Below are 27,506 nucleotides of genomic sequence, written 5' to 3'. Positions count from 1 at the left end.
CCAAACAAGGGTGAGAGAGAGTCTGTGGATGGAAACTTACTAAGAGGAAACACCAGGGCTTCCCTGGTGACGCAGTGGTTGAGAGTCCACCTGCCGATGCAGGGGACACGGGTTCGTGCCCCGGTCCGGGAAGATCCCACGTGCCGCGGGGCGGCTGGGCCCGTGAGCCGTGGCCGCTGAGCCTGCGCGTCCGGAGCCTGTGCTCCGCAACGGGAGAGGCCACAACAGTGAGAGGCCCGCGTACCACAAAAAAAAAAAAAAAAAGAGGAAACACCAGGGGAGGGGGGGCTTCCGGAGAGACTGACCTAACAGGATTCTTGCTGAAGACAGACCAGGGCGGTCAGCGATCATCGGTGCGGGGGATGGCAGAGGATGGGGACCCCAATCAGAGATCAAGGCGGGGCAGATATGGAGGGTGGGGCATTCCGGTTAAAGCAATTTAGCGAGATTCTTGCTAAAACTGGACGATGCAGAGTTGAAGAAGAGGTCGGGGAGCCTGAGTAGTTTGGTCAAGGAGAGGCTCTTTGTCAGACCTCAGCCAGTGGCCAAAGCTTTCTAGGCTGAGAGGTTGGTCTCTAACACAGGGTCAAGCAATGAACACAGTGGACAGACCCAGCCAGGAAGCCGGGGCGGATTTTTTTACTGGACAGTGTTAGATTCTCCCAGGCACTTCTGGGCATGCTCGTCCTGTGTCTATCGATCACCTACTCTGTGCAGGACCACGTGAGGCCCTCGCTATTAAATGAAGAGGCAGCCACCCCCATTAGTGAGCTGCAGGCCCCCTTCCCTCTCCTGCCCCCTTCCTTTCCTCCTCGGCTACTATAAATAACACTGCACGGAACGTCCTGGCATGTTCCCCTCCCCACTATTTAGAATTAGCTCCTTTAGAACAGATTCTTAGAACTGCAGGAGCAGGGCAAAGGTGTGAGTCGACAAGTGCCTTTCCTTGTCACTGGCAGCACCCCTCAACACCTTTGCACCCCGGCCCCACACTCGCCAGCCCAGCCTGCATGGCCTCTTCTTCCCAGTGTCCTGACTCCCTCCCACCTGCAGCCGCCCACCCCTCCCCACCTTTCTCCAGCCTCTCTCCATTCACTCTGCGTCACAAAAAATCTGGGCACAGGAAATGGTAGGCGGACAGGCAGACAGACAGATGGACAGCTGTGTATCTGCAGGTTCCCTGTGGCCAGAAAGCCCGGCCCTTCCTTTTCCCCGGGAAGCCCTCAAGGCTGGGCTGGATCTCTCGTCCTGCCCTCCCAGGACTGTGCTGCTGACAGCGAGAAGCCCCCACACTTGGAGGGCGGGACCACCTCATGATGCTCAGGTCCCCACCCCACCTCGAACCGCACAGCCAGCCGCTGCCCAGTAGCCCGTGGCCCTTTCTATCCCAGAAATCACGCACCCAGTCGCCTATCAGCGCCCACTGCTGAGCTGCAGGCATGGCAGGGGGACGCAGCCTGCCCATTTCCCCAGGAGCGAAAGCAAACCCTTGTCGAGGCGCCAGGATGCAGCGCACTTAGCACCCAGCCAAGCCCCAGCCCTCCCCACACCCCCTGCACCCGTGCCATCTGCCTCTGTTCCCAGGTAGGCAGTAACCTGCACAGGTGCACTGTGGGGACCAGGTCACAGGGCAGCAGCCGACCCTGGGAAAGATGGACTGTCCCCACGTGTGTGTGTGTGTGTGTGTGTGTGTTTGCGTATATATGCGTGTTTGCACGTGACCTTGGCCCAGCCCGACCCTGGCTGGAAACAGCAGGTGCCTCCTGACCCCAGCTACACCACCTGGAGTTCGGCCAACCTGGAGGAAAGGGTAACGGTAGGAGGCGGGGGAAAGGGTCCCCCCCTCAGGCAGCTCTGGGCTGGCTCCAGGCCCATAAATACCACAGGTCCAGAGCGAGGGCCACAGAGAGGCAGCCACACACCATGGGGCGCTGGGAGCCGGTGGTCTTGGGCCTCGCCTGCTGGCTGGCTGTAGCGAGTGCGGCGAAGGTAAGCGAGAGCCCAGCAGAGGGGTCGGGCCAGGGGAGGGGGTCCCTCTCTCCTCCGCTGAGCCAGACATGGAAACTGGGGACAGGGCCCAGCCGAGGGAAGACAGGCAGAGTCACTGGCAGAAAGAGCCAGACTGAGAAAGAGAACCCGACAACAGACGTATCAGCCTTTCCCGGGCGCTTACTCTGCATTTCGTATTTTGCCCTTCGCAGGATGACTCAGGCTGCCAGATAAAATACTGGGTGCCCAATTCAACTTGAATGTCACATAAACCACGAGTCATTTTTGGTGTATGTTCCACCCAATATTTAGGACATACACTAAAAAAAAAAAAAATCATTATTTATCTGAAATTCAAGTGTAACTGGGCAGCCTGAACTTTTATTTGCTGAGTCGGCACCTGACCCACAACACCCCTCTGGCTCCTTCCCCTCTCTAGAGATGTCAACGTTGTCCCTCTTTTCCAGAAGGGGAGACGGGCCCAGAACAGACAAGGGGTTTGCCCAACATCACACAGCCACAGGGGCTGAGCAGGAGCCTGGAACCTGGGCTAGTCCAACCCTGAGTCTGGCTCGAGGTGTAACCTCCATCTCCCGGTCCCCCACCCGCCTGCTTGCTACAGCTCCCCTCCCCAGTGAGAGTCAGGAGGCCCAGCCAACCCTCCTGGGGTGGCCATACCGTCTGAGCTCCCTCACTGCCTTCCTGCAGCGTGAGGGACACAGGGCGGGGAAACACTTCCAGGGCGGAGCGAACAGCCACTCGCAGAGCGCACCATGCGGGTCCCGCCACCCTTCAAGCTGCTCTCTCAGGCCCTGCTCTTTCCACCCTCTGCCGTCCCGAGGTTCGAACCCCAGCTGCCTCGTTCTGGGCGCCGTCTGCCCCCGAGAGAAGGTCACTCTCCTTCAGGGGGAGCTCTTTCCTGGGTGCTGAGGGGGCCCTGGTTCCCTCCGTGTTGCTCCAGAGCCAGCGACGCCCCTCCCCACCGGCCTGATGGATGGCCAGGGTCCCCATGCCCTGCCCCGCCCCGGGGCCCTCAGGCTGATCTCAGTCACACAGAGCCACTTCTGAGCTGCTCCCCGCCAGGCGCTGACCTGGCCCGTGCCCTCTCCCAGCAGCCAGGGAGGCTGATCAGGAAAAATGCCTCGAGGCCGGGGGTGTGTGAGGCTCCTCCGGGACAGGAAGCGGGGAGAGAGAGGGACAGGGGCCAGCCTGGGCTTGCCGCCTGGGCCCAACCCCCAGGCACCCGGCAGGTGTTGCTTCCAGCCCCTTCCTCTCCAGTTCCAGCCCGCCTGACCCCCACCCAGCAAGGCAGGGGGCCCCTCTCAGCATAGACTTCAGAGGGCCTGGGACGTGGGGCTGCCCTGCCCCTGCCCACCTGGAACCGAGCGCAGGTGAGAGCCAGGAAGCATGGACCTGTGCTCACCCTGGGCCACGGGGTGAAGCGCTGGGAGGGGAGAAGGGCCGGCCCTGAGTTCAGACAGTTTCCCAGCGGTGACTGCAAACAGGAAAGCCTCAGTGTTCCCTCCAGGAACAATGGGTAGATGAACACCAGCCCCCGGGATGCTGGTGAGGATTGGACGCATTGGTCCGCGGGGGGGCCGGCTCCGCACAAGGGCTGGATATGCAGCAGCGGTGCCGGCGGCCTTGGGGGGCAGGGTTCTTTCCCGGCTTGGAGCACAGGGGCTGTGAGGACTTGAGGGGACACCGTTGGGGGAGATGAGCGGAGGAGAAAGACGGGCCCACCGCTCAGGGAGCGCACGGCTGGGCGTGAAACATTCAGTGTCCACGGTGCACCTGTCACTGCTGGCAGCTGGACAAGCAAACGGGCCAAGAGGGAGATACTGTCGTCACCCATCTTACAGGAGGGGAAACTGAGGCTCAAGGGCACAGGCGGCCACAGCAAGAATCCAAACCTCCACCCCACCTGTCCCGGCCTTCTTGGAAGGCTTTCCTGAGGACACACTGCTTGAACCAGGCTCCTCTGAGATTCAGGGAGCAGGACACCCAGGGGGCGCGTGGGGAGTGAGTCCCCTCCTCAAGCAATGGGGGCAGGTGGCAGGGGCCTCGGTCTCAGGTGCAGATGGGCCCCTCCTTGAAGCTGTCTCTGGGGAGCCTCTGGGCACCCGGGGCCTGCGGGTGGGCTCCCTGCCCCCAGGGGCTGACCAGCCCAAGCCCCCCTGATCTCCCGCCTCCCATCCCAGCTGGGTGCCGTGTACACGGAGGGCGGCTTCGTGGAAGGAGTCAACAAGAAGCTGGGCCTCTTTGGCAACTATGTCGACATCTTCAAGGGCATCCCCTATGCCGCCGCCCCCAAGCCCCTGGAGAACCCACAGCGACACCCTGGCTGGCAAGGTGGGAGTGGGTGAGGGTGGGGCAGGCCCTGTGGCTGGTGGGCCCGTCCTCACCCCAACCCCTCCGGCCGTCCCCAGGAACCCTGAAGGCCAAGGACTTCAAGAAGCGATGCCTGCAGGCCACCATCACCCAGGACAGCACCTACGGGAAAGAGGACTGCCTCTACCTCAACATCTGGGTCCCCCAGGGCAGGAAGGAAGGTCTGCTCTCCCCACACACCCTCCAGCTCCCCTCGCCCTGCAGGAAGCCCCCAAGTAGCCAGAGGCCCGGTCCCTGCCCCTGGGTTGTGTCTGGGGGCTTCAGAGCTGAACTTCCCTGACATCAGCACAGAGCGGGGAGGGGGCTCATCTGGGATCCCCGGGCCTGCTCCCCCCCTCCTCAGTCTCCCGGAACCTGCCCGTCATGGTCTGGATCTACGGAGGTGGCTTCCTCGTGGGGTCCAGCCAAGGGGCCAACTTCCTCAGCAACTACCTGTACGACGGGGAGGAGATCGCCACTCGGGGCAACGTCATCGTGGTCAGTTTCAACTACCGCGTCGGCCCCCTGGGCTTCCTCAGCACGGGAGACTCCAACCTGCCAGGTCCGCCGGGCACCGGGGCACTGGGTGTGGGAGTGAGCGTGCCCAGCCCCTAAGCTCTGAGCCCAGCGGGGACGCCCCTCAGCAACCCTTGTTCTGAAACAACTCCCGACATCCCCCTAGAAAGGCCCAGAATCCTATCTGCAGAGTGAGGGAGCTGGAGCTGGACCGTGAGACACAGCTGTAGCCAAAGAGAAGAGGTTGCCAGCCAGACCCAGAGAGCGCCGCGGGGAGGGGCAGGGAGGCAAGTGAAAGAGACAGGGGCTGGGGCACCGAGGCAGTGACTCGGGACACGGAAGCCCCAGGACAGACGAGAGGGAGTGTGGCCCAGCGGGAGACAGCTGAGCGGCCCTGGCCCTCCGCGCCCCTTCCCGAGCCTGGGACCCGCTCCCACAGCTCCCAGCCCGCCAGCCTCCTGGGGACGCTGCAGGACGTAACATCCTGGGGCTCCAGAGGGTCTCCGCACAGTCAGGGACGTGCTCATCCCACCCACACGGACAGCGCACCTTGTGTGGGCCAGGCCACTAGCACCCCGGTCTGGGCCGAGGGTCCCCTCTGAAGGCCCTTGCCCTGTCCCCAGGTAACTATGGCCTTCGGGACCAGCACATGGCCATCGCTTGGGTGAAGAGGAACATTGCAGCCTTTGGGGGAGACCCTGACAACATCACCATCTTTGGGGAATCAGCCGGAGGGGCCAGCGTCTCTCTGCAGGTCTGGGGACCCCTAAGGTGTGGGAGGGGGTGATGCAGATAGGGAGTAGGGGGGGTGGAGCTGACGTGTGGGGTGTCCTTGGCCGAGCCCTGGAGACGGGGGTCGGGGGCGGGCGAGGTTGGTGACAGGACCTCTGTGTATTGCAGACCCTCTCTCCCTACAACAAGGGCCTCATCAAGAGAGCCATCAGCCAGAGTGGTGTGGCACTGTGCCCCTGGGCCATCCAGAAGAACCCCCTCTTCTGGGCCAAAAAGGTAAAAGGAGGAGCTGTGGGGGGGGAGGAGCCTTCCTCCTTTCCACTCTCTGTCCTGGACCCCGTGTTCTCTGCCCTGAGCACCGCCTCTCCCCAACCCCCAGATCGCAGAGAAGGTGGGCTGTCCCTTGAACGATACTGGCAGGATGGCCAGGTGTCTGAAGGTCACTGACCCCCGTGCCCTGACATTGGCCTATAAGATGCCCCTGGCAGGCATGGAGTGTGAGTAGGGGCTGCTGGGCGGGGGACACGGGGGCTCCACATTGGGCGCCAGGTCTGATCCTGGCTCTGTCGCCAGCTCGCTGGCGTCCCCAGGCAGCCTGCTGCCACCACTGCCCTTGCAGGCCTCAGTGGCCTCGGCCGTAAGGGGAGGAGGGGCCGTTCTTTCCTCTTGTCTTCGGTGGGTCACGACCCCTTCGAGAAGCTGAAGAATGTTTGGTCTCCATTCCCCCAACAACGCACACATGTGCAGTCATCTGTACACAATTTTTGGCAGACTCGTGGACCCCAGACCAAGAGCCTCTGTACTAGACGAACATTCATTCTTTCCTCCACTCATTCGTTCAACAACATTTCCTGAACACCCGCTGTAGCATTTGGCCCTTCCAGCTCTGCTACTCTGTACCCCAGGAAGGTCAGGGCGACCCCAGCAGCAAAATCCTATGAGTGTCAGTCTCATCAGCCCAGTAGGTGAGAATTCTCTCTTGCTCCTTCTTCTAAGGCAAAGCATGATGGGACCCCATCGTTTGTATTTTACCTAATGTGAATTAAACCGTAAGTGCTAGGCAAAATGAAACCAAAGCAAACATGGCCCCAAATGCAAACCAACTTCCTGTCTGAGGGTTCCGCATCTGGGGAGTCAACCAACTGAAGATGGAAAACGTTAAAAAAAAAATTCCAGGAAGTTCCCAAAAGCAAAACTTGAGTTTGCCTCTCGCTGGCAACTATTCACATAACGTGTGCATGGCATTTACAACTATTTACATAGCATTTACATTGTATTAAGTATTATAAGTAATCTAGAAATGATTTAAAGTACGCAGGTAAACGTGGGTAGGTTATATGCAAACACTGCACTATTTTATATAAGAGACTTGAGCACCTGGATTTTGGTGTCCTGGTAGCAATACCCATGGATTTGCAGAAATGCGACTCTATTTCCTTTTGAGCTGAACTGGAGGGAAAACGGGCCAGGCCTAATGAAGGCAGGACAACCCTCTGCCCTAAGCCAGCCATATGGTCCTCCCCGGGCCAGTTCAGGGGTCTCGCGCCATTTCCGGCTAACGCACTGGAACCCAGCGCGGAGAGGGGGCACTCTTTCTCCATCGGTCCCCTCCATGATTTCGAGGTCTTCCTCCCCCCTGATTTAGGCCCAGCAAGAAAAGAGGGACAGGCAAGGGACATCAGCTGCAGCGAGAGGACAGTCTTGGTCCCTGGACAGTGGGTCTCAACCTGGGCGATTTTGTGCCCGGGGAACACGTGGCGGAGTCTGGAGACGCTTCTGGTGGTCGCAGCTGGGGAGAGGGTGTTACCTGGTGTCCAGTGGGCCAAGGCCAGGGAGGCTGCCGAACACCCTGCACTGTGCAGGGCGGCCCCTACGACAGAACGATCGGGCCCGAATGTCAGTCGCGAGGAGCCCTGGTCTCCATCAAAGGAGGCAGATCTCCACCGCGGCCTCAGGAGGGAGTCAGCTCCTGTCCCGGAGGTTGAGGGGCAGGGCAGGTGGGTACCGGAAGGTGTGAAAACCTGCTGCTCTCCCCCGCTCCCCCCCAGACCCCCTGGTAAACTACCTGGGCTTCCTCCCTGTCGTCGACGGAGACTTCCTCCCCAGTGACCCCATCAACCTGTACGCCAACGCTGCGGACATTGACTACATAGCAGGCACCAACGACATGGACGCCCACGTCTTCGCCAGCGTGGAGATGCCGGCCATCAACAAGGACAAACGGGCCATCACAGAGTAAGGGGGGTGGTGGCACAGGGACGGTGCCCCGGGGCAGCTGGGGGCGGCATCGACAGAATGAGGAAGGGAGCACCGTGGCAGGGATGGGGGGGTCGCCCGTGGCCTTCTGTGGCATAGGGGTGCAGATACCCTCCTGTGGGCATGGGGTGGAGGATCCAGTGTCAGCCTGGACTCTGCAGGGAGGACTTCTACAAGCTGGTCAGCGGGTTCACCATCACCAAGGGGCCCAGGGGTGCCAACGCCACCTTTGACTTCTACACCAAGCCCTGGGCCCGAGACTCGTCCCAGGAGAACAAGAAGAAGACCGTGGTGCACTTGGAGACCGACATCCTCTTCCTGATGCCCACGGAGATCGCCGTGGCCCAGCACAAGACCAACGCCAAGTGAGGAGGGGGGCGCGGGGCTGGCCCACCTGGGATCACGCACCTTGCCAGCGAGGTCTGGCAGGTGGGTGGCTCCCAGGTGTCCGAGAGGGCTGGGAAGGGCATGCTCAGTCCCCGCCTGTGCCTGCACCATCTACCAGGCCTGACGGGGCTTGAGAGGACCCTCTTCCCCTCCCAGCCTTGAGGGCTTTACAAAACCCTCCTGTGAGCCTCTGCCCAGTGCAGCCCTGCACGCTCTCCCACACCCCATAGCTCTCCCCATCGGAAAGTCCTTGAGTCTGCCTTCCATCCCTCATGCTGTGTAGAAGGAGGGCAACACTGGGTGATGTTCTCTGCTGTGGGTTTCGAATTTGCCAACTTTCAAAATAAGCCTGTGGCCACATTAAAAACCTCCACATAATAATAGCCGGTGAAAATAAAAAACAAGTTAGGAATGCTTAAAAAGCAGAAAGATAAAATTACACCTAGAAGTCTGGGATGAAAGCTTTGCAATAAATTTAGCTCTGAGGTTCCTATCAGTCAAAGCAAAAAGGGAAACATCTGAGGGCATATACTACCTTGTCCAATCAAATCAAGAATACAAATTCACTTGCAGAGAAAAAGAATCTGTTTTTTTGTTGTTGTTGTTGTGCCGTGCAGCACGCGGGATCTTAGTTCCCTGACCAGGGACTGAACCCGTGCTCCCTGCAGTGGAAGCGTGGAGTCTTAACCACTGGACTGCCACGGAAGTCACAAAAACAATCTTTCTTGATACTGAATTATGAAAGGAAGACGCCTCCCTATGTTTGGTGGAGGCGAAGAATAAATACAATTGAAATTGTAGCACCCACGAAGTCATAAATTTGGCCACAGCTTTCCTTCCCCCAGGTGTAATGATCCAGATCCTTCCTGAGCCTTTTTTAAAAAAATACTTTATATTTATTTATCTATCTATTTATTTATTTTGTCCATACCACGTGGCTTGCGGGATCTTAGTCCCCCGACCAGGGATTGAACCCGAGCCCTCGGCAGTGAAAGCGCCGCGTCGTAAGCACTGCACCACCAGGGAATTCCCCTTCCGAGTCTTGTGGGAATTCCCCAGACCCTTCCCTGCTCTCCCCATGGCCTTCCCCTGGGGCCCCATCTCCGGGGCGGGCGGCCCCAGGTGAACACCCTGCCAACGTGGGTGGTCTCCACTGCCCTCCTCAGGAGCGCCAAGACCTACAGCTACCTATTCTCCCAACCGTCTCGGATGCCCACCTACCCCCGCTGGGTGGGGGCTGATCACGCAGAAGACCTCCAGTACGTCTTCGGGAAGCCCTTTGCCACCCCGCTGGGCTACCGGCCCCAAGACAGGACCGTCTCCAAGGCCATGATCGCCTACTGGACCAACTTTGCCAGAACTGGGTAAGGCAGCGGTGAGGGTGGCCTCCTGCCACCTTGCCCTGAAGGGCTGGGGTCCAGTCCCTGTTCCCTCACTTACACTTAACCTCCCTGAGCCTCGGTACCCCCGTCTGTGTAAGGCTCAGAGCTCCTCGCTGGGCCTCAGGATGCGCACGCGCCCAGCCAGTGCCCAGGAGACAGGGAAGTGCTTACGGGGCAAAGGATGGAGAGCTGCCCAGGAGAGCCGGGGCAGAGCCGGGCCAGGGACCTGGGTCTCCAGCCTGCCGTGAGCCCCTGGGCCCCAGCCAGCTACCCAGCCTTTTTTCTCACTCTGCAGGGACCCTAACATGGGCCACTCGCCTGTGCCCACGCACTGGGATCCCTACACCCTGGAAAGTGGCAACTACCTGGAAATCAACAAGAAGATGGATGGCAGCTCCATGAAGCAGCACCTAAGGGCCGATTACCTGCAGTACTGGACCGTGACCTACCAGGCACTGCCCACGGTGACCGGCGAGGGGGCCACCCCCGCGCCCACCGCGGGCCACTCTGAGGCCACCCCCGCGCCCACCGCGGGCCACTCTGAGGCCACCCCCGCGCCCACCGCGGGCCACTCTGAGGCCACCCCCGCACCCACCGCGGGCCACTCTGAGGCCACCCCCGCGCCCACCGCGGGCCACTGAGGCCACCCCCGCGCCCACCGCGGGCAACTCTGAGGCCACCCCCGCGCCCACCGCGGGCCACTCTGAGGCCACCCCCGCGCCCACCGCGGGCAACTCTGAGGTGGCTCAGATGCCCATAGTCATTGGCTTCTAATGTCCTTGGCCTCCAGAGGCCACAGGGTGTGACCCCATGGCCCACCTTCCCTCCCAAGCTCTTCCTAAATAAAGCTTCATCCCTCTCTGTCTGGCATCTCTTTTTGCCCCCAAGACCCAGCTGGAGGAAGGGGGGCCCTCAGCTCTCATGACAGCACCAGGAGCCCGGCCCAAGGATTTCACCCTGATCTGTCAGCCCTCAAGCTCCAGGAAGCCGACAGGACCATCCTCATTTTGGAGAGGAGGAAACAGGTTCAAAGAAGTGAAGCGTCAGGGCCAGGGCTGGGATTCTGGCGTGGATCCCTCCACACAAGGCTGCTGGCTCCGAGGGGCGGGGCTCTGCAGGCGGTGGCCGCCTCTGGACCAGTGGAGCCCAGCCACGGCCAGGTCCTGTGGGGTGCGGGCAGGGGCCTCTGTGTTCTAACTACAGTCTGCCTCCAGCTGGATGCGAGTCAGTGAGAGGGTAAAGCATTGCACTGGAAGGATCAGAAGCAAAGGCTGCAAGAGAACTGGGCGTTGGGCAGCGCCCGATGTCTCTGGCAGAGTCGGGGGGGGGAGGAGGCAGAGGTCAGAGTCGGGGTCATCTCCACCTCTGGGAGTCTAGCCCAGGCACATGCCCAAGGTCATCAGAGCAAGATTCAAACCCAGACACTCCACAGCCAGTGCTTGCAACAATGCTGGGGCTTCCTCTCCCCGCTCCCCTCCATTCTTCAGTCACTGTGGGGTGGGGGTGAGGGATCAGAGATTCCGGAGTCCTGAGCAGCTCAGCCTGGGGGCGGGGGGTGGGGGGAGTGGGTGCAGTAGCACCGGGGGTCAGCCGGCCACCCTCCCTCCCCAGCAACAGATGGAAGGCTGAGCCCGGGCAGCGAGTCCTGCAGCCTCACGCAGCAGAGCTGAACAGGGGGCAAACCTGGCCCCCCGAGGAGCAGGGGTCACCCCGGGCTGGCCTGTGACCACCTTGGCGGCTCTGGGCTTCCTGGCCTGGTCGGGTGTAAAGGACGGAAGGAGACAGCCCCTCGCTGCGGCGTGGGCTCTCCCGGTCACTAGCCCTGCTCTCGGCCGATGGAGCCCAAGGATGCAATGTATCCCTGCTCTGCACGCACGTGACTTCTGTAAGTGTTTCTACCTGCTGGGTCTGCTCTCAGGAGCCTCCTCTGGGCCTGGACAGTGCTGCAACGCGGTACTTCTCTCCCTTGCTGGGGGAGAGAACAGTTGTGCCCATCATTCAGGAAATCACGTCCCTGGATGGCTGGGCCGGGCCACATCACAATGGCCGGCATCCAGGTGTGTGCTCAGTCCCTAGGCTGCACGGGCCTCCCTGGCAGGGGCGAGCCCTGCTGTGTGTCTGGGTGACACCCGCAGCCGTCGGGACAACTTGGGGAGACGCCTCGTAATTCGTCTGGCTCTTGCCTTTCCAGGCTTTATCCAGGGGATGAAGCTGAAAATACCAAGGTGCGGGCCAGAGGCCTGTCCAGAGGCCTGGAGGCTCCCTGATGGGCCAAGTGGTAACCCTTTAACTCCTCTCATGATGAAGCCCTGGGGGAACGCGCAGGTGAGCTCAGGTCAGAGTCTGTTTACCACCCTGACGAGACGTGGTGCTTCAGTATGTCGTTGGCAAGGCTGTGCCCAAGCGTGTCTGTGGGTTGGCAGTCTTGAGGGCAACCCCCCTCCCCGCCCCCATGCCTCATCTTTCAACCTTCCCTGCGGGAAAGGTTCAAACAACCCCCCTCCCCGTGACATAACCACAACACAGACTTGGACAAAAAACGCAGCCATTCTGGGGGACTCTGCAAGCTCTAAGGGCTCCGGCCCAGCTAGCCTTTAGGACATAGTCAGTACCAACACAACTGCCTTTGTAAACTGGTGATTGTGTAAGACGGTGGACCTCAGAACCACACGGCCTCTGACTTTATCTTGGCTACAGAGGGACAATGCAGGGGTCCTTCACTGGCAGGAATCAGTCTCCTTACCCTGGCAAACCAGCACTCACCCGGGATTCATCAGACGCCAGCCCAGATGAGTGGCCACCACATGCCGGACAGAGAGAGGCAGGACGCCTTCTAGCGAGTTTCTGGGTGAAATCAATTGTGTGAAGAGTTGCAGAAAATCCTAGAGTTGCTGGAAATCCTAGTTCACAAGAGCAGAAATGCTTAAGGAACGAGGCCCAGCTGCAGCCTTAAAAGCTGCATCACAAACACTTCCCCGCCCCCGACGTGAAACCAGCAGGAAAAGGAATTCTGATGTCAGAGGCAAGGATTCCAGGAGGTCAAGGGTCGATCACAGGGCCCTGGAGGATGCAGAGTCCCCTGATGTCCATAGTCCACTGGCTAATAATGACCCCCTGGCCTGTTCCTTCCCACATTGCACTTTTTGATCTGTTGACAATTTCTCCCCACTTACTGCTGATGAAATTCCAGAGTTTGACCTTGAAATCTACAAGTGGTAGACTGGTGGTCAAGACACTCTTACAGGACAAGGAGAAAATGCTCCCTTTTCCTGGAAAGCTGTAGAAATCAGCTTGTATATGTCAATCCCAGTCTACTATATATAATATAGATAACTAACAAGAACCTACTGTATAGCATTCTGAACTCTACTCGGTACTCTGTAATAACCTATATGGGAAAAGAATCTAAAAAAGAGTGGATATATGTATAATTGATTCACTTTGCTGTGCAGCAGAAATGAACACAACATTGTAAATCAACTATACTCCAATAAAAATTAATTTTAAAAAAATATTTTGCCAATAAGAAAAAAAAGAAAAGCAGCTTGGGAGGAAGTTATTTTTTAAAAAACTGGGATAAAAATATATATAACATAAAAATGTTAATTTTATGAACAAACATTTATTTAAATATTAAATTATTAAATAGATTATTTATTTATTTAAAGATTTATTATTTATTTATTTATTTGGCTGTGTCAGGTCTTCATTGCGGCTCTCGGGCTTCTCTCTAGTTGTGGTGCGCAGGCTCCAGAGCGCGCGGGCTTAGTAGTTGCGGCACGCAGGCTCTCTAGTTGTGGCCCACAGGTTTAGTTGCCCTGCAGCATGTGGGGATCTTAGTTCCCCGGCCAGGGATTGAACCCACGTCCCCTGCATTGGAAGGCAGATTCTTAACCACTGGACCACCAGGGAAGTCCCAAATATTTTATTTTTAAAAGTATGATTCAGTGACATTAATTCTATTCACACTATTGTGCAACCATCACTACTATTTCCAAAACTTTTCATCACCCCAGATAGAAACTTTATACCCATTAACTCCCCATTCCCCCCCACCTACACCCCAGTAATCTCTTCCACTTTCTGTTCCAATCAATTTGCCTGTTCCAGATATTTCTTACAAGTGGAATCAGTGTTTTCAAGGTCCATCCACGTTGTAGCATGAATCAGAGCTCCATTCCTTTTTACGTCTGAATAATATTCCTATGCATACTGTTGACGTACAATTGTGCACAGTATTCTCTCATAATCCATATTTCTGTAAAGTCGGTAGTGATGTTCCCACTTTCGTTTCAGGTTTTAGTAATTTGAATGTCTTTTTCCCCTTTTTTTTCTTTAGTCAATCTAGCTAGAGGTTTGTTAATTTCACTGATTGTTTTTCAAAGAACCAGCTTTTGGTTTTGTTGATCTTCTCTGTTTTTCTACTCCTCTGTTTTGTTTCTCTACCCTATAATCTTTATTATTTCCTTCCTTCAGCTAGCTTTGGGTTTAGTCTGCTCTTTTTCTAGTTCTTTAAGGTGTAGAGTTAGGTTACTGATTTGAAATCTTATCTTTTAATGTAGGCATTGACAGGAGTAAAATTTCCTCTTTGTACTACTTTTGCCGCATCCTATAAGTTTTTGGTACATTGGTTTTGATTCCTTTCATCTCAAGGCATTTTCTAATATCCCTGTGACTTCTTCTTTGACCCACTGGTTGTTAAAGAGTGTGTTGTTTAATTTTCACATATTTATGAGTATTCCAGCTTTCTTCTCCTGTAGATTTCTGGCTTTATTCCACTGTGACTGGAAAAGATGCTTTGTATGATTTCAATCTTTTAAAAATTACTGAGACTTGTTTTGTGGTGTAATACGTGGTCTATGCTTGAGAACACGCCACATGTTCTTGAGAAGGTGTGTTCTCTGTTATATTCTATATGCGTTAGCTAGGTCTCATCTGATGTCTGGGGTTGTTCAAGCCCTGTTTCCTTACTGGTCTTCCGTCTGGTTGTTCTAGTCATTATTGGAAGTGAGGTCTGAAGTCTCCAACCGTCTATTTCTCTCTTCAATTACATCCATTTTTGCTTCATGTGTTTTGGAGATGTGTATATGTTTACAATTGTTCTATATTCTTGATGGATTGAATCTTTAAGCGATATATACTTTCTCTCGTTACCTTTCTGACTTAGTCTATTTTGTCTGATAATAACATAGCCGTTCAGCTACCTTTTGTTTACTATTTTCACAGAATATCCTTTTCCATCCTTCATTTCAACTTTTTCATATCTTTGTAGATAGGTTTTTTAAAAATCCATTTTCTCACTCTGACTTTTAATTGGAGAGTTTAACCCATTTACATTTACAGTAATTACTGATAAGCATTTTCTTCTTCCATTTAGCTATTTGTTTGTATAACTGTATGTCTTCTACACTTTTTGTTCCTCAATTCCACCACTACTGCTTTTTAAGGATTTGATTTTTTTTTAATTAAAAAAAAATTTTTGTTTTTGGCCACACCTCGCAGCTTGTGGGATCTTAGTTCCCTGACCAGGGACTGCACCTGGGCCCTTGGCAGTGAAAGTGCAGCGTTCTAATCACTGGACCGCTGGGGAATTCCTTTGGTTGATCTTTTTTTAATAGTGCACCATTTTGATGCCTTTCTTTCCTGTGTATTTCTAAAAAAATATTTTCTTATTGATTGCCTTTGGGATTACAAGGAACATCTTAAACTCGTAACAGTCTAGTTTGAATAATACCAAATTAGCTTCAGTAGTATACGAACATGCAGCTCCTCTGATCTCCATCCCTCCCCCTGTACGTGGTTGGTGTCACAGGTTATGTCTTTATACATTCTGTTCCCATTAACACACTTATACTTATTGTTTTATGAATCTGCGTTTTAAGTCATATAGAAAAAAAAAGGTACAAACAAAAGTGCAACAATACAGGCTTTTAGAATTACCTATTAGTTACCTCACCTAGTGTTCTTTACTTTTTCAAATGGCTTGGAGTTACAGTCTAGTGCTCTTTCATTCAACCCAAAAGGCTCCCTTTAGCACTCCTTGTAGGCAGGACTATTAATAACAAACTGCCTTAACTTTGTTTATCCGGCAACATCTTAATTTCCCTTCATCCTTAAAGGAGAGTTTACTACATACAGAATTCTTTTTCTTTCAACACTTTATTTTTATTGTTTTTGGCCACACCGCTTGGCATGCGGGATCTTAGTTCCCTGACTGGAGATTGAACCTGTGCCCCCTGCAGTGGAAGCACACAGTCCTAACCACTGGACTACCAGGGAATTCTCATCTTTCAACACTTTAACTATGTTACTCTACGGCCTTCTGGTTGCCATGGTTTCTAATGAAAAAAATCAGCTGTTAATCTTATTGTGGAGGGACCCCACCCCACCCCTTGCACGTGATTGTTTCTTTCTTGCTGCTTTCAAGATTTCCTTTTTGTCTTTCAACAGTTGTGTTGTAATGTGTCTTGTGTGGCTCTCTTTGAGTTTATCATGCTTGGAGTTCATTGAGCTTCTTAATGTGTAGATTTATGTCTTTGATCAAATTTGAGATGTTTTCAGCCATTATTTCTTCAAATAATCTCTCTCCTTCTGGGACTCTCTTTATGCATATGCAGTTACATTGGATGGTGTCCCCACAGTCCCTCTGGGTCTGTTCAATCTTCTTCATTCTTTTTCCTTTCAGCTCCTCAGGCAGAATAATGTCAACTGCCTTAGTTCACGGATTCTTTCTTCTGACTGCTCAGATCTGCCACTGAACCCCTCCAGTGAGTTCTTCATTTCAGTTATTGTACTTTTCAGATCCAGAATTTCCACTTGGTTTATTTTTATAATTTCTATCTCTTTACTAAATTCCCTATATGTTCTTACATTGTTCTCTTGATTTCCTTTAGTTTTTTTGTCTGTGGCTCCTTTTCGCTCGCCGAACATATTCAAGACAGTTGACTTAGTGTCTCTGACTCGTAATTTTAATGTCTGAGCCTCCTCAGGGATGGTTTCTGTCCAATTCTTTTTTTTTTTTTTCCTGTGAACAAGCCCTATTTTTCTGTTTCTTGATACGCTTTGTGATTTGTTGAGACCTGGATATTGAGAATTATAATATCGTAACTCTGGAAATCAGATTCTCCCCCTCCTCAGGGATCGCTTCTGTGGCTTGAGGGCTGCCGTCTTCCGTTTCTGTAGTGACTTTCCCAAACTGTTTTTGCAAGGCCTATATTCCTTGTTGTGTAGTCACTGCAGCTTCTGCCCCATTGTCTCAGGGGGTCAGTGTGTGACCTGACAGAGATTTCCTTAACAGCTGAAGTTCAGCAGCCGTCACCCTTCATCAAGCACTCTCCTGGTTGTTGTGTCTGATGAGGTTCCAGAGTCCCAAAATTGTTGATTCTGATAGTTTTTTTCCCCCCAGCTTCATTGTTGTTTCCATGGAGAGACTGATCTTTACTCCACCATTTTCTGTTAAAAATGTTATTTTTATTTATTTAAAAAATATTTATTTATTTGGTCGCACTGGGTCTTAGCTGTGGCACGCGGGCTCCTTAGTTGTGGCATGTGAACTCTTAGTTGCGGCATGCGTGTGGGATCTAGTTTCTTGACCGGGGATCGAACCCGGGCCCCCTGCATTGGGAGTGCGGAGTCTTAACCACAGCGCCACCAGGGAAGTCCCCAAAACATTGTTTTTAAAAACACTGGAATTCCACAGGTTGCTGCTATGCCGTGTGAAAGCGCTTCCAAATTCAAATACCAGGGGTTCTGAGGGGCTGTCTCAGCTCATGGCCCAGTTTAATGATACTGAAGTGAACATCTGCTCTGTGAAAGGTGGACTTCTCTGTTTCCTTAAGTGAGCCAGAGAAGGGTGGCTGGCCCTTCTTGCTTTTCCTGCCCTTCTTTATTTCCTGTGTGAAATAAACCAATAACCCTGCAAGACTTCCTATCTGAACATGGAATGTGAGAGTCTGTCTCTCACTTCAATGAGCACAGGCAATGAAAGAACAATACCACAACTCCCAGGCTATAGTAGAAACAGGATTTTAATATAATATTCAAGTCTAGCATTTGCTATTTACAACAAATAAATATTGCCCCTCCCCAACTGGTAAACATTTTTTTTCACCTTTTATACAAATATTCAATCCCCCTCCCCTCCCCCCGAAACCCTCCTTTCCCACCAATCCCCGTCTCGTGTGGTCTCGTAAAGCCCAGGATACAGTGGTGGATGGCACTTGCAGTGTCACGAAATCTGACATCAGTGGGACTTGGCCGAGACCGTCCTCACTCACCGGTTAAGAGTGTGGTCTGTGAAGGGGGTGTCTCTCTCCTCTGCCAGGGGAGGGCTGGAGTGGGCAGTGGGCGAGACTCCCTCCCTTTCAGTTGGCCCTGATGATGGAATCTTTGGTGCAGCCTGAGGAAGGCCACGATGGTGGGAGGAGAGAACTGCAGTGGTCAGACCCGGTGGATGAGTAGTGCCCTGGGGTGCCCATGGGCACAGGTGGCAGTGGCCCACACCTGGGAAGGTGTGAGGGAAGTGTACGGAGGGCAGTGCCCGGCGGCATGCAGGGCTCCGTGCCCATTGGCAGCGCTCCTTGGCAAAAGTCAGCTCGTCCTCTGGTTCCAGAGAGCAGAAGGCACCTTAGGCAGCGAGTGGTCCAGGGGAGGCCAGGTCAGCCATCGACGGGCAGGCGTCAATCCCGGCAGCAGGAGAGGTTCAGGGTGAAACTGGAGTCTGGGGGTGGCCTGGGCTGGCAGCTTGGGCACAGGTGCCCACCTGGCCTCAGCCACTGTAGTCTGTAAGTGCTTAGTTGCCCAGCCAGCTAGACCCTGGAAGGGGCGGCTCTGTGGCTGGCCAGCTAGGGACAAGTTAGAAGATGCCCTTGGCAATCTTGAGTCCCTTCTGCTTCATGCGCGGGAGGGTAGAGCTGGCTCCATGCCTGACCTTTGCCCCCTTGGTGAAGGTCCGTTTCTTTAGGACAAAGTCATAGTTGGCAGTAGAGTTCATGGCGTAGAACACGTTGGCGTTGTCAGGGATCTTCAGCTCTGGTCGGGGAGGGGCAGAGGGTCAGCTGTGCTTATGCGGGCCCCACTGGACACCCCACCACTTGAGAGCCCCCAGGAGGGCAGGCCTGATCCAGACACCTGAGACCCCTCAATGCAACTCCAGGACCACCAAGGACCCCCCTTAATGACACCTGCCTGGGACAGACTCTGCTGAGGCACTGAGGGACTTCCCTGGTGGCACAGTGGTTAAGAGTCCGCCTGCCAATGCAGGAGACACGGGTTTGATCCTTGGTCTGGGAAGATCCCACATGCCGTGGAGCAACTAAGCCCGTGCGCCACAACTACTGAGCCTGTGCTCTAGAGCCCGCGAGCCACAACTACTGAGCCCGTGTGCCGCAGCTACTGAAGTCTGCACGCCTAGAGCCCATGCTCCGCAACAAGAGAAGGCACCGCAGTGAGAAGCCTGCGCACCACAACAAAGAGTAGCCCCCTCTCGCCACAACTAGAGAAAGCCCGCACGCAGCAACAAAGACCCAGCACAGTCAAAAATAAATAAGTAATTAATTTAAAAAAAAAAAAGAAAAAAGGAACTCAAAAACAAAAAGGACTCTGGGGACTTCCCTGGTGGTGCAGTGGTTAAGAATACGCCTGCCAACGCAGAGGACATAGGTTCGAGCCCTGGTCCGGGAAGATCCCACATGCCGTGGAACAACTAAGTCCATGCGCCACAACTACTGAAGGCCGCATACCTTAGAGCCTGCGCGTCACAACTACTAAGCCCATGCACTACAACTACTGAGCCTGAGTGCCCAAACCACTGAAGCCTGCGCACCTAGAGCCTGCGCTCTGCAACAAGAGAGGCCACCGCAATGAGAAGCCCGCGCACCGCAACAAAGAGTAGCCCCTGCTCGCCACAACTACAGAAAGCCTGTGCGCAGCAACGAAGACCTGACACAGTCAAAAATAAAAATAAAATAAAAATAAAAATAAAAATAAAAAGGACTCCGACTCCAGGAAGCCCCACCTCAGTCTGCAGCTGGCAAAGGGTCATCCCATCCTGCCCCCTGCTGCCTTCACTGATCGGGAGGTCCAGCTGCAATAAGCTTTCTAGAACCTAGATCACCTCCCCGGAATCCTGCACAACTCAGGACAAGGGCTCTGGGCCAAGTTAAGGGCGGGCTTTGCCCCAGGCCTCCTGCACAGGGTTTCATAGGGTGCCAGGATCCCAGCAGGTACTTGCTCTTGCCTCTGTTTCCCACCCTCTCCTCTGGCCTTGAGCCTGTTACTCTCCACTGCTGGGCTGGAACATGTGTGCTCTGGGCTCCATCATGTGGCTCTTACTCTGGTCCTTAACCTGTCTAGGTCTCAGGCTTCCTTTTCTGTAAGATGGGGGTCCCACCTGCCTTGCTTACCTCACCAAAATGGTGCAACAAGGTAAGAGAGGATTTAGAAAACAACTTCTAGCGATCGTGGCGGGTCATTGCTAACTGTCTGGGTAATGACTGTGAATGCGGGATCAGCTCATGGGAAAGGAAAGAGTGATGATAATCTTTGCAGTTATGGCACATCTATGGCACACGTACACACATGAGCATATAATCCATGTATATATGGATCAACTCACTACCTATTTTATCTCCATTGTGGGGATGGGAAAAGAGGCACAGAGGACTTAAGGAGTTTGCCCGAGGTCTACAAGCCGTAGCTGTCTGGTTCCAAGTCTGTGCTTGTTCTTGATCCTTTCCCTTTCCCAGTTTTTAGAATACCCAGCTGCTCCCTAGTAGCCTCTGTGTTTAGTATCTACTATGGGCTGAAAGTTGGTGTCCTCTCTAAATTTGTTGAAATCCTAACCCCCAATGTGATGGGATTAGGAGGTGAGGCCTTTGGGAGGCCATTAGGTCATCAGGGTGGAGCCCCACGAATGGGATTCGTGCCCTTATGAAAGGGACCCCAGAGAGCTCCCCACGCCCTTCCACCATTTGGGTTCACAGTGAGGAGTCAGCCGCCGGCAACCCGGAAGAGGGCCTTCACCAGAACCTGCCCATGCCGGCACCCTGATCTTGGACTTCTAGCTCCAGAACCAGGAGAGAGAAATCTCTGTCATTTAGAAGCCACCAGTGGTGGTGTTTTGTTATAGCAGCCAGAACGGACTAAGACAGTGTCATACGTTCACGGATTTTCACAAATTCGACGCTTTAATCCACGGTAGTCGTGATCTTTTCTGAAGCACTCATTTCCCATCTTAGCCAGAAAACGCCCTTTTGTACGGCCTGTGGGCTCGGCCATCTAGCTGCCTGGCCCCAGGAGAACAGGCTTTTCTCTCCCCTCCTCAACGATGCTAGCACTGAACGAGGTCTCCCACTGACTGTTCACGGCCACGGAAGGGCAAGGGACAAGGGCCCAGCAGCCACCAGGGGCCAGTGAGGAGACGCTGGGGGCATCCAGAGCTGCCCCTAGGCAGGTCTGTGTGTGGACAAAGCCCACGCCCACCCTGGTGGCACGTCTTCCGGGGTGGTGGGCCTGGGGCACGGTGCTCCCTGCCCCCCGGCCCCATCGCCCGCCTGACCGGCCCTGACTTACTTCGATCGTCCGAAATAACCTGCACCAGCTCGTAGTCTTCTGGCTCATCCTCATCCAGGTTGTGTTTGTCCATGGCTTTGCGGATGACAGCTGGAGCCTTGTCCTGGCTGGTCACCTGGACGGGGTGGGGGACAGGCCGTCAGGGCAAGGGTCTGGTGTAGCAGCCAAGGGCCCGCAGAGCTGCCGCGGCACTGTGCGCACAGGGGCTCACGGCCTCTGACCCGAGGCTGGGTCCAGGGGGGCTGCGCCTCCTTCTCCTGCCCCTCTGGGGAAGCCTCCATGGACCCCAATCACTTACCCCCCAACTCCTGCAAGCCTGCCACCTCCTCCCAAACCCACCTAGGGCAACTGCCTGCCCCCGGGGCTGTTCCCCTTAACCGTCCCCCTTGACCCTGCCCATCCGGGACAACGGTATCATTGCACCTGGGTGCAGACGGCATCTAGTCCCAGCCCTGGAGGTGAGAGAGGAGCAGCTGGCTGGATGCCCAGTGGCCGCCTATGTGCCAGGCCTCCACTGGCTGGAGGCTGCAGTGGTGGAGAGTGCAGGCCGAGCCCTGCTGCCTCGACCCCAAGGGTCAGAACACAGGCGGGTCTTAGACTCGGGGTGACCCAGGTGACGGCGTTAATGGGGCATCTGACCCAGTGTGGGAGGATTCTGGGGGTGCAAATGGCTCACTGGCAGCCTGAGTTCTGGAGGATGAGAGGAGTCCCCCCAGCCCCCAACCCCCCCTCAACATACACAGTGTTTGTGGGCAACTCCCACTGGCAAGATCTCGACACCTCCAACGATCCCCGGTGTCTGACACTGCCGGCCACCTCCGCGGCCACCAGCCTGGTGCAGCCATTGCTACCCACCCTGGATTGCAGCCGCCGCCTCCTAACTGGCCACCCTGCATCTGCCGGCACCAGCCCATCGCCCACGGAGAGGCCGGAAGTCACTGCTGCCCCTCCTGTGCTCCAACGAACAGTGTTTCCACCTGTCTCGCGTGAGATCCAGGCCCCCGACGCTGGCCTGCTCTGCTGAGCCCTACTCTTCCCCCGACCCCTGCTCCTTCACTGCGGACCTCCTGCTTCTCCTCCAAGCCCCAGGCACACTCCCGTCCTGGGAGGCTGCACGCTGCTCCCTCCTTCCCCCCACACTCAGGCCCTTTATGGGTGAGGTCCTGCCCCACTGCTGCTGTAAACCCCTAGTCCACCACCCCGGCACGGATCACCATCGACACACTAGCTGGTTTTTTGTTGTTTTTTTCTTTTGCGGTACGCGGGCCTCTCACTGTTGCGGCCTCTCCCGTCGCGGAGCACAGGCTCCGGACACGCAGGCCCAGCGGCCATGGCTCACGGGCCCAGCCGCTCCGCGGCATGTGGGATCTTCCCGGACCGGGGCACGAACCCGCGTCCCCTGCATCGGCAGGCGGACTCCCAACCTCTGCGCCACCAGGGAAGCCCACACTAGCTGTTCTCATTCCTTTCCCTGGTTGGCCCTCTGTCCTTCCCAACCCACCAGGAGACCAGCTCTGGGAGGGCAGGGATGACCCATGGTGTTCAATACGGATTTGCTGCCCAGCAGAGTGAGGGGCCCGCGGGGCCGCCTGCCCGGCTCACCAGGATGCTCTTGTACATGTTGCCGTTGTCCACGTCCAGGCTCACCCGGATGATGCAGCAGTCGCCCACCTGCTGGTTGTAGAGGGGCAGAGAGGAGCTGTAGCTGCAGACCCCTGACACGGAGCGCTTGTGGGTGCGCGTGGCGGCCACGGGCGTGGTGGAGGCTGAGGAGGACGAGGTGCTGCTGGAGGCCGAGCTGATGCCGGAGGTCTCCGGGGACGACTGGGAGGTGCACTCCCAGAACTGCGGGGACGGCACGATCAGCGGAAGCCCCGGGCCACTGTCCAGCTCCGGGGGCTTCTGGTGTGCAGCGGGGAACTCTGGCCCTAGGAAGGGCTGAGAAGGGCTGTCAGGGAGGGGGTGGGGCAGTCACCTTCTTCTCCTGGCCGTCAGGGGACTCTGGGACAAAGCTCATGGTGGTCTCCTCCACATCGGAGCTGGAGGAGCCGGCCGAGTGGACACTCAGTGCGTCGGCGATGTCCCCGCTGCTGAGGTAGGGGCCGCACCTGAGCTGGTCACAGGACTTGGAGTGGCGGCTGCTGCCGGTACTGAGCTCCGTGCTGGGGGCCTGGCGGCTGCAATGCAAGGGCTGGCTGGCTTAGGGGAGGCCTCTTCTGGGACACAGCCCACCCCTGTTCCCTGCACTCTGTGACGAGTGCTCAGGCCATCACCCCGTTGGCTCCAGCATCCGACAGATCATTTAGCATCACCCCATTTCACAGGGGGAAAATCCGAGGCCCAGAGGGGTGGAGCAAGTGGCCCAGTCACAGGGCTGTCGGCGGGGGAGCTGGGATCCCAGTGCCAGTTGCCTGACTCCCGGGCCCACTCGCAGCCCGAAGCTTCCCTGAGCCCCGAGGGCGCGCCCCTGCCCACCCGGGCACTCAACTCGCTCCAGCGCTTGACGATGGCCGTGTTCTTCTTGACCTTGAGGGTGTTGCTGGCCGACTCGGAAGGGGGCTCCAGCTCACACGACAAGGAGTAGCTACAGGACAAAGCGGCGGCTGTGGGGAGTCGCCCCCGGGTCTCCCTCCCGGTGCCTGCCCGGCAGCTAGAGTCCAGGGGCCCGGCCGTCACCAGCGACGGCACCCGAGGCTGCCCGGGATCGCCAGCCACAGGCTCTCCGGAGCTGCCCAGGGACAGCCCGCGTGTGCCCCCCCAGCTCCTGCCCGGACTCACCTGTCAGCCTCGCTGAGCCGCTCCATAGCCCGGAACCAGGCTCCGAAGTGCTCTTCGGCGGCGATGCTGTAATTGTTGCAGGCCGACTGCAGCAGCTTGATCTGGGCGATCACTTCGAACTCCTGGGGCCAGAGGGGAGGACAGGACGCTGACGGTCTGGGTCGGCCGGGCCTGTACCAGCCTCTGGGTCCCCACTTCCCACCCCGTCCTCACAGCCAGGTTCAAACAGCCCCTCCGGGAAGGCGTCCTTGATTCGGCCTCCTGCCCCATCCTCCCGTGGGAAAGGCTCCCCCTCTCTCTGTGTCCAGCTCTCCCCAAAAATGTAACAGGGAGGGGTCGGAGCCAGCTGTTCTAGCCAGGTGGCTCTCTGATCCCGCCCCCCACACGGGCCCCCTTCCCGTGAGGCTGCGTCTGCTCACCTTCCTCCTCTTCTCGAAGTTGATCAGTCTCCCCTGGAAAGCACATGGCCAGCGTCCATCAGAAAGTGTCCCCTAGCCCATGACCGCCCCTCACGGGTCTCAGGCTGCACTACCCAGAGCACACACCAGGGGGCAGCACAGCACACACCTGGACCTGGGTGGGGCCGGGGCGCCAGGGCGGGGTGGGAGGGGCGCCGCGGCTCAGGGGTCTGAGAACAGCTAGGGAGACTGAGGCCTTGGGCAGGAGGGCCAGGTTGGCCACAGATGTCTGACCCTGGAGGGCCCAGCCTCTCCACCCATGGCCGCCACCTGAGGGAGGGGCTGTGTCCTGCTGGGTCAAACCCCTTGCAGCTCTGATGAGCCCCACCAGGCGGGCACCAAGCTCTGTTCACTCACTGCCGAGATGGGCAGGTGTCCCCGGGAAACAGGGACGGCCAGGGGGCTCTCGTAAGATGAGGTGCACCCTCTGCTGAGAGCTCGGGGCTCAGGACCCCCACCCCGACCCCGGCCCTGGGCTCACTCACATACAGATAGTCCTTCATTGCAGTGTCCAGCATCACCAGGTCTGTGAGGAACGTGCCCAGGTAGGGGACGGTGCCCTGGATGACACCCTGTGACAACTGGGCGGGGGGGGGGGGGGCGGGGGACTGATGAGCAAGGCCCCTCCCCTGAAAACCCCTCAGCCCCACTCAGGCCTCCCACTTGGAGCAGCCTGGGGACCTTTAGCCATTTCCCCCCAATCCCCCTCCCAGCGTGCATGGACCCAAACTCCCTCAAGTCACCTTGCAGGCTCGGTATTTGGCAAATCCCCAAGATCTATGGCCCCCGCCCCTCCCCCCTCCCAAATCCCCACTGGGCCCAGCTCTTCCAGCCCCTGCTCTGGTGGTTACTAGTCCCCCGACACCAGCTGGTCAGGGCGCAGCGCCCCCAGGCCCCGGAGTAGGTCGGTCTAAGGGTCACGTCAGGCAGCGCAGCTACAGGAGCGGGGGCCTCGGGGCGGCCCCTCCTCTCCCAGCCTCGGGCACACTCACCACCTCCTTCGGCCGCCTCTGGGCTCTCTTGGGGTTCATCTCCAGGGTGGCAAACTTGGAGGTCCCCTCCTGCAGGGCCGAGGACAGGGTCGGTGAGGCCTTCTGACCCTCCCCCCATCACCCACCAGCAGACACGACCTTGGCCCTGGTCACTGGTACAAACGCTCCAGCCATCCCAGTGTACTCCATTCCTAGATCTGCACCCCTGCCTGGGTGCTCACAGGGTGTGGGAACGTGGGTCAGCAGCCCGGCCTCCTTGGAAAGTACAGATGAGGATTACACCTGCCCCTCGGGGTCTCCAAGGACTCAGCGCCACACCTCCATCACTGTGGCTGTGCTGTTCCCCCCGACCCCCCGTCTCTGCAGGAGGGTAGGAGGGTCCTGCACAAAACTCACGCAGATTTCCCTTCCCCCTTGAACCTCACTGCCTCCCCGTGAGGTTGGCACCCTGGGGTCAGCATTCGCCCACTTTCCAGATGAGGAAACTGAGGCCCAGAGACAGGCATTGCCTTGCCTCTGAATGAGCCTCAGAAGGGCTCAGAGCCTCTGGTGTGTGTCGGCCCCCCGCCGGGCGAGCCATCGAGAGAGGGACAGGGAGTCTGGGGGGCCTGGCTGAGCAGGGTGCCTGCCACGCCAAGGCCTTCACAACCCCACGGAGCCCCTCGGGATGTCCCCTGCACAGAGCTCTGCCTTCAGCCACTCAGGAGGGGGCTCCGTGGTGCCACCTCTGAGAGGGTGAGCTGGGGCTGCTGGGAGCACCGGGTGGTGACACTTTGCTTCCTCTTTGTATGGAAGTTTCCAGGGAAGGACCCCCGTGAATGCATTAGCACCCCTGTGCACTTGCCACAAGCCATCTGGGCCGTTTGTCACGGCCACCAAAGGCCCTGTGGTGAGACTCTGAGAAGAGTCCCTGGATTCCTTCGCAGTGTCTGCCCTGAGGCAGAGGGAAGAGCCCCAGCCCCCAGATCTACCTCCTGCTCATTTGGACGACGGCTGGGCGGCCCCTGCAGTGCCATCCCTGGGCAGGCGGGGTGCCTGGCCCTCGGAGGTCAGCGCAGACAGGAACAGCAGGGCCTGGCTTTGTGGGGACAGGCTAGGCTGGTCTGGGGAAGGAAGAGACCCTCACCCTTGACCTCATCCACCCCGAGTGCCGGGTGAGGGACCAGTGAGGACCCAGGAGACTCTAATCCTGCCCCTCATCCGCCCACAGCTCTGGAACAGCCCAGCTGCCCTGCTCCATCCCTGTACTAGGGCCTCCTATCTCCCAAACTGCCCCCCACCTGCCCACAGACCCGACAGATCTCATGAGAAGTTTTCGAAGAAACTTTCAGTGGGAACATAAGCCCCTCCACCCCGAGCCCCCGGACTCTACCTTGATGAGCAGCTCTCTGCTTAGGGAGTAGTTGTTCTCATCTGAGAAAATCTCTGACAGCTTCTGAAAGATGCGGAGGCTGTCCCTGGGGGAAGGAAGGAGAAAGGAGGACATGGTGGGGAGGGGTGCGGGGGCAAAAACGTTTGAGGACCCAGAGACCCCAACTGCCTGGATGGGTGGTTTCCAAACAGAGTTCTGCTGGACCCTAAGGGCTCGGTAGGCCTGGAGGGGTGGGTCTCATGTGGGTCACCGGGGAACCCCATTCCCAGTCGACTGAGCGGCTCTGTTTTGGCCGGTTCTGATTTTAAGTGCACAGAGTCATGCGGGTGAAGTAGACACACGAAAACCCCCAACATGGCTCAAGCCAGTACCTGCCAGAGAAAGAGACCCGGTCCTGAGGCAGAACTGCTGGCCCTGAGAGACCCCGCCCCCAGGATGCGCTGTCCCTGGGCAGGTTCCAGGCAGCACCCAGCCCCGTGGGAGGCCCCAGGTCCACCCTGGAGCTCCTCCAGGGAGAAGCCTGCCCACCTGGAAACCTCTTCCCACGTCTTCTTCAGCCGGTGGATGGAGTTGCTCTGCAGAGCAGAGAGGATGGCGTAGAGGGACGAAAAGTTCTTGAGGACCCGGCACTCCTGGGAGGGAGGGGCCAGGCTGTGAGAGGGGGCCGAGCTCCCGCCTGCTCCAGCTTCAGTCCCTCTTAGGG

At 56.7% G+C, this 27,506-nt stretch overlaps 2 protein-coding genes across 16 annotated transcripts in view; one reads left to right on the top strand and one right to left on the bottom strand.

The window, feature by feature from the left end:
• Positions 1–27,506, bottom strand: part of LOC132523244 (ral guanine nucleotide dissociation stimulator) — a 43,999-nt gene that overhangs the window by 2,375 nt on the left and 14,118 nt on the right. For 6 of the 15 annotated variants that reach the window (XM_060153948.1, XM_060153944.1, XM_060153950.1 and 3 more), the window contains exons 8-18: positions 27,332–27,435; positions 26,804–26,888; positions 25,432–25,500; positions 24,925–25,020; positions 24,401–24,433; positions 23,982–24,103; positions 23,692–23,787; positions 23,179–23,380; positions 22,806–23,048; positions 21,204–21,318; positions 12,396–12,532 (exon numbers count right to left, since the gene is read on the bottom strand). In XM_060153948.1, the coding sequence (XP_060009931.1) occupies positions 12,396–12,532; positions 21,204–21,318; positions 22,806–23,048; positions 23,179–23,380; positions 23,692–23,787; positions 23,982–24,103; positions 24,401–24,433; positions 24,925–25,020; positions 25,432–25,500; positions 26,804–26,888; positions 27,332–27,435 (1,302 nt within the window). The other 9 variants (XM_060153946.1, XM_060153952.1, XM_060153955.1 and 6 more) reach the window with 4 other exon arrangements.
• CEL (carboxyl ester lipase) lies at positions 1,924–10,455 on the top strand. Its single transcript, XM_060153958.1, has 12 exons — positions 1,924–1,989; positions 4,191–4,341; positions 4,419–4,541; positions 4,724–4,921; positions 5,499–5,629; positions 5,776–5,883; positions 5,987–6,104; positions 7,656–7,842; positions 8,025–8,228; positions 9,417–9,614; positions 9,928–10,210; positions 10,275–10,455. Exons 1-12 carry the CDS (start codon positions 1,924–1,926, stop codon positions 10,404–10,406), a joined length of 1,899 nt encoding a protein of 632 aa, XP_060009941.1. The 3' UTR covers positions 10,407–10,455.

This window comes from Lagenorhynchus albirostris, chromosome 7, assembly GCF_949774975.1.
Source record: "Lagenorhynchus albirostris chromosome 7, mLagAlb1.1, whole genome shotgun sequence".
Lineage (NCBI taxonomy): Eukaryota > Metazoa > Chordata > Mammalia > Artiodactyla > Delphinidae > Lagenorhynchus > Lagenorhynchus albirostris.
This window is presented reverse-complemented; position numbering and strand designations above follow the sequence as displayed.

Coding starts and splice junctions, on each gene's coding strand:
- CEL (XM_060153958.1), top strand. CDS start 1,924: ATGGGGCGCTGGGAGCCGGTGGTCTTGGGCCTCGCCTGCTGGCTGGCT. Junction 4,542..4,723: donor CCCCCAGGGCAGGAAGGAAG/GTCTGCTCTCCC, acceptor CCCCCTCCTCAG/TCTCCCGGAACCTGCCCGTC. Junction 9,615..9,927: donor ACCAACTTTGCCAGAACTGG/GTAAGGCAGCGG, acceptor CTCACTCTGCAG/GGACCCTAACATGGGCCACT.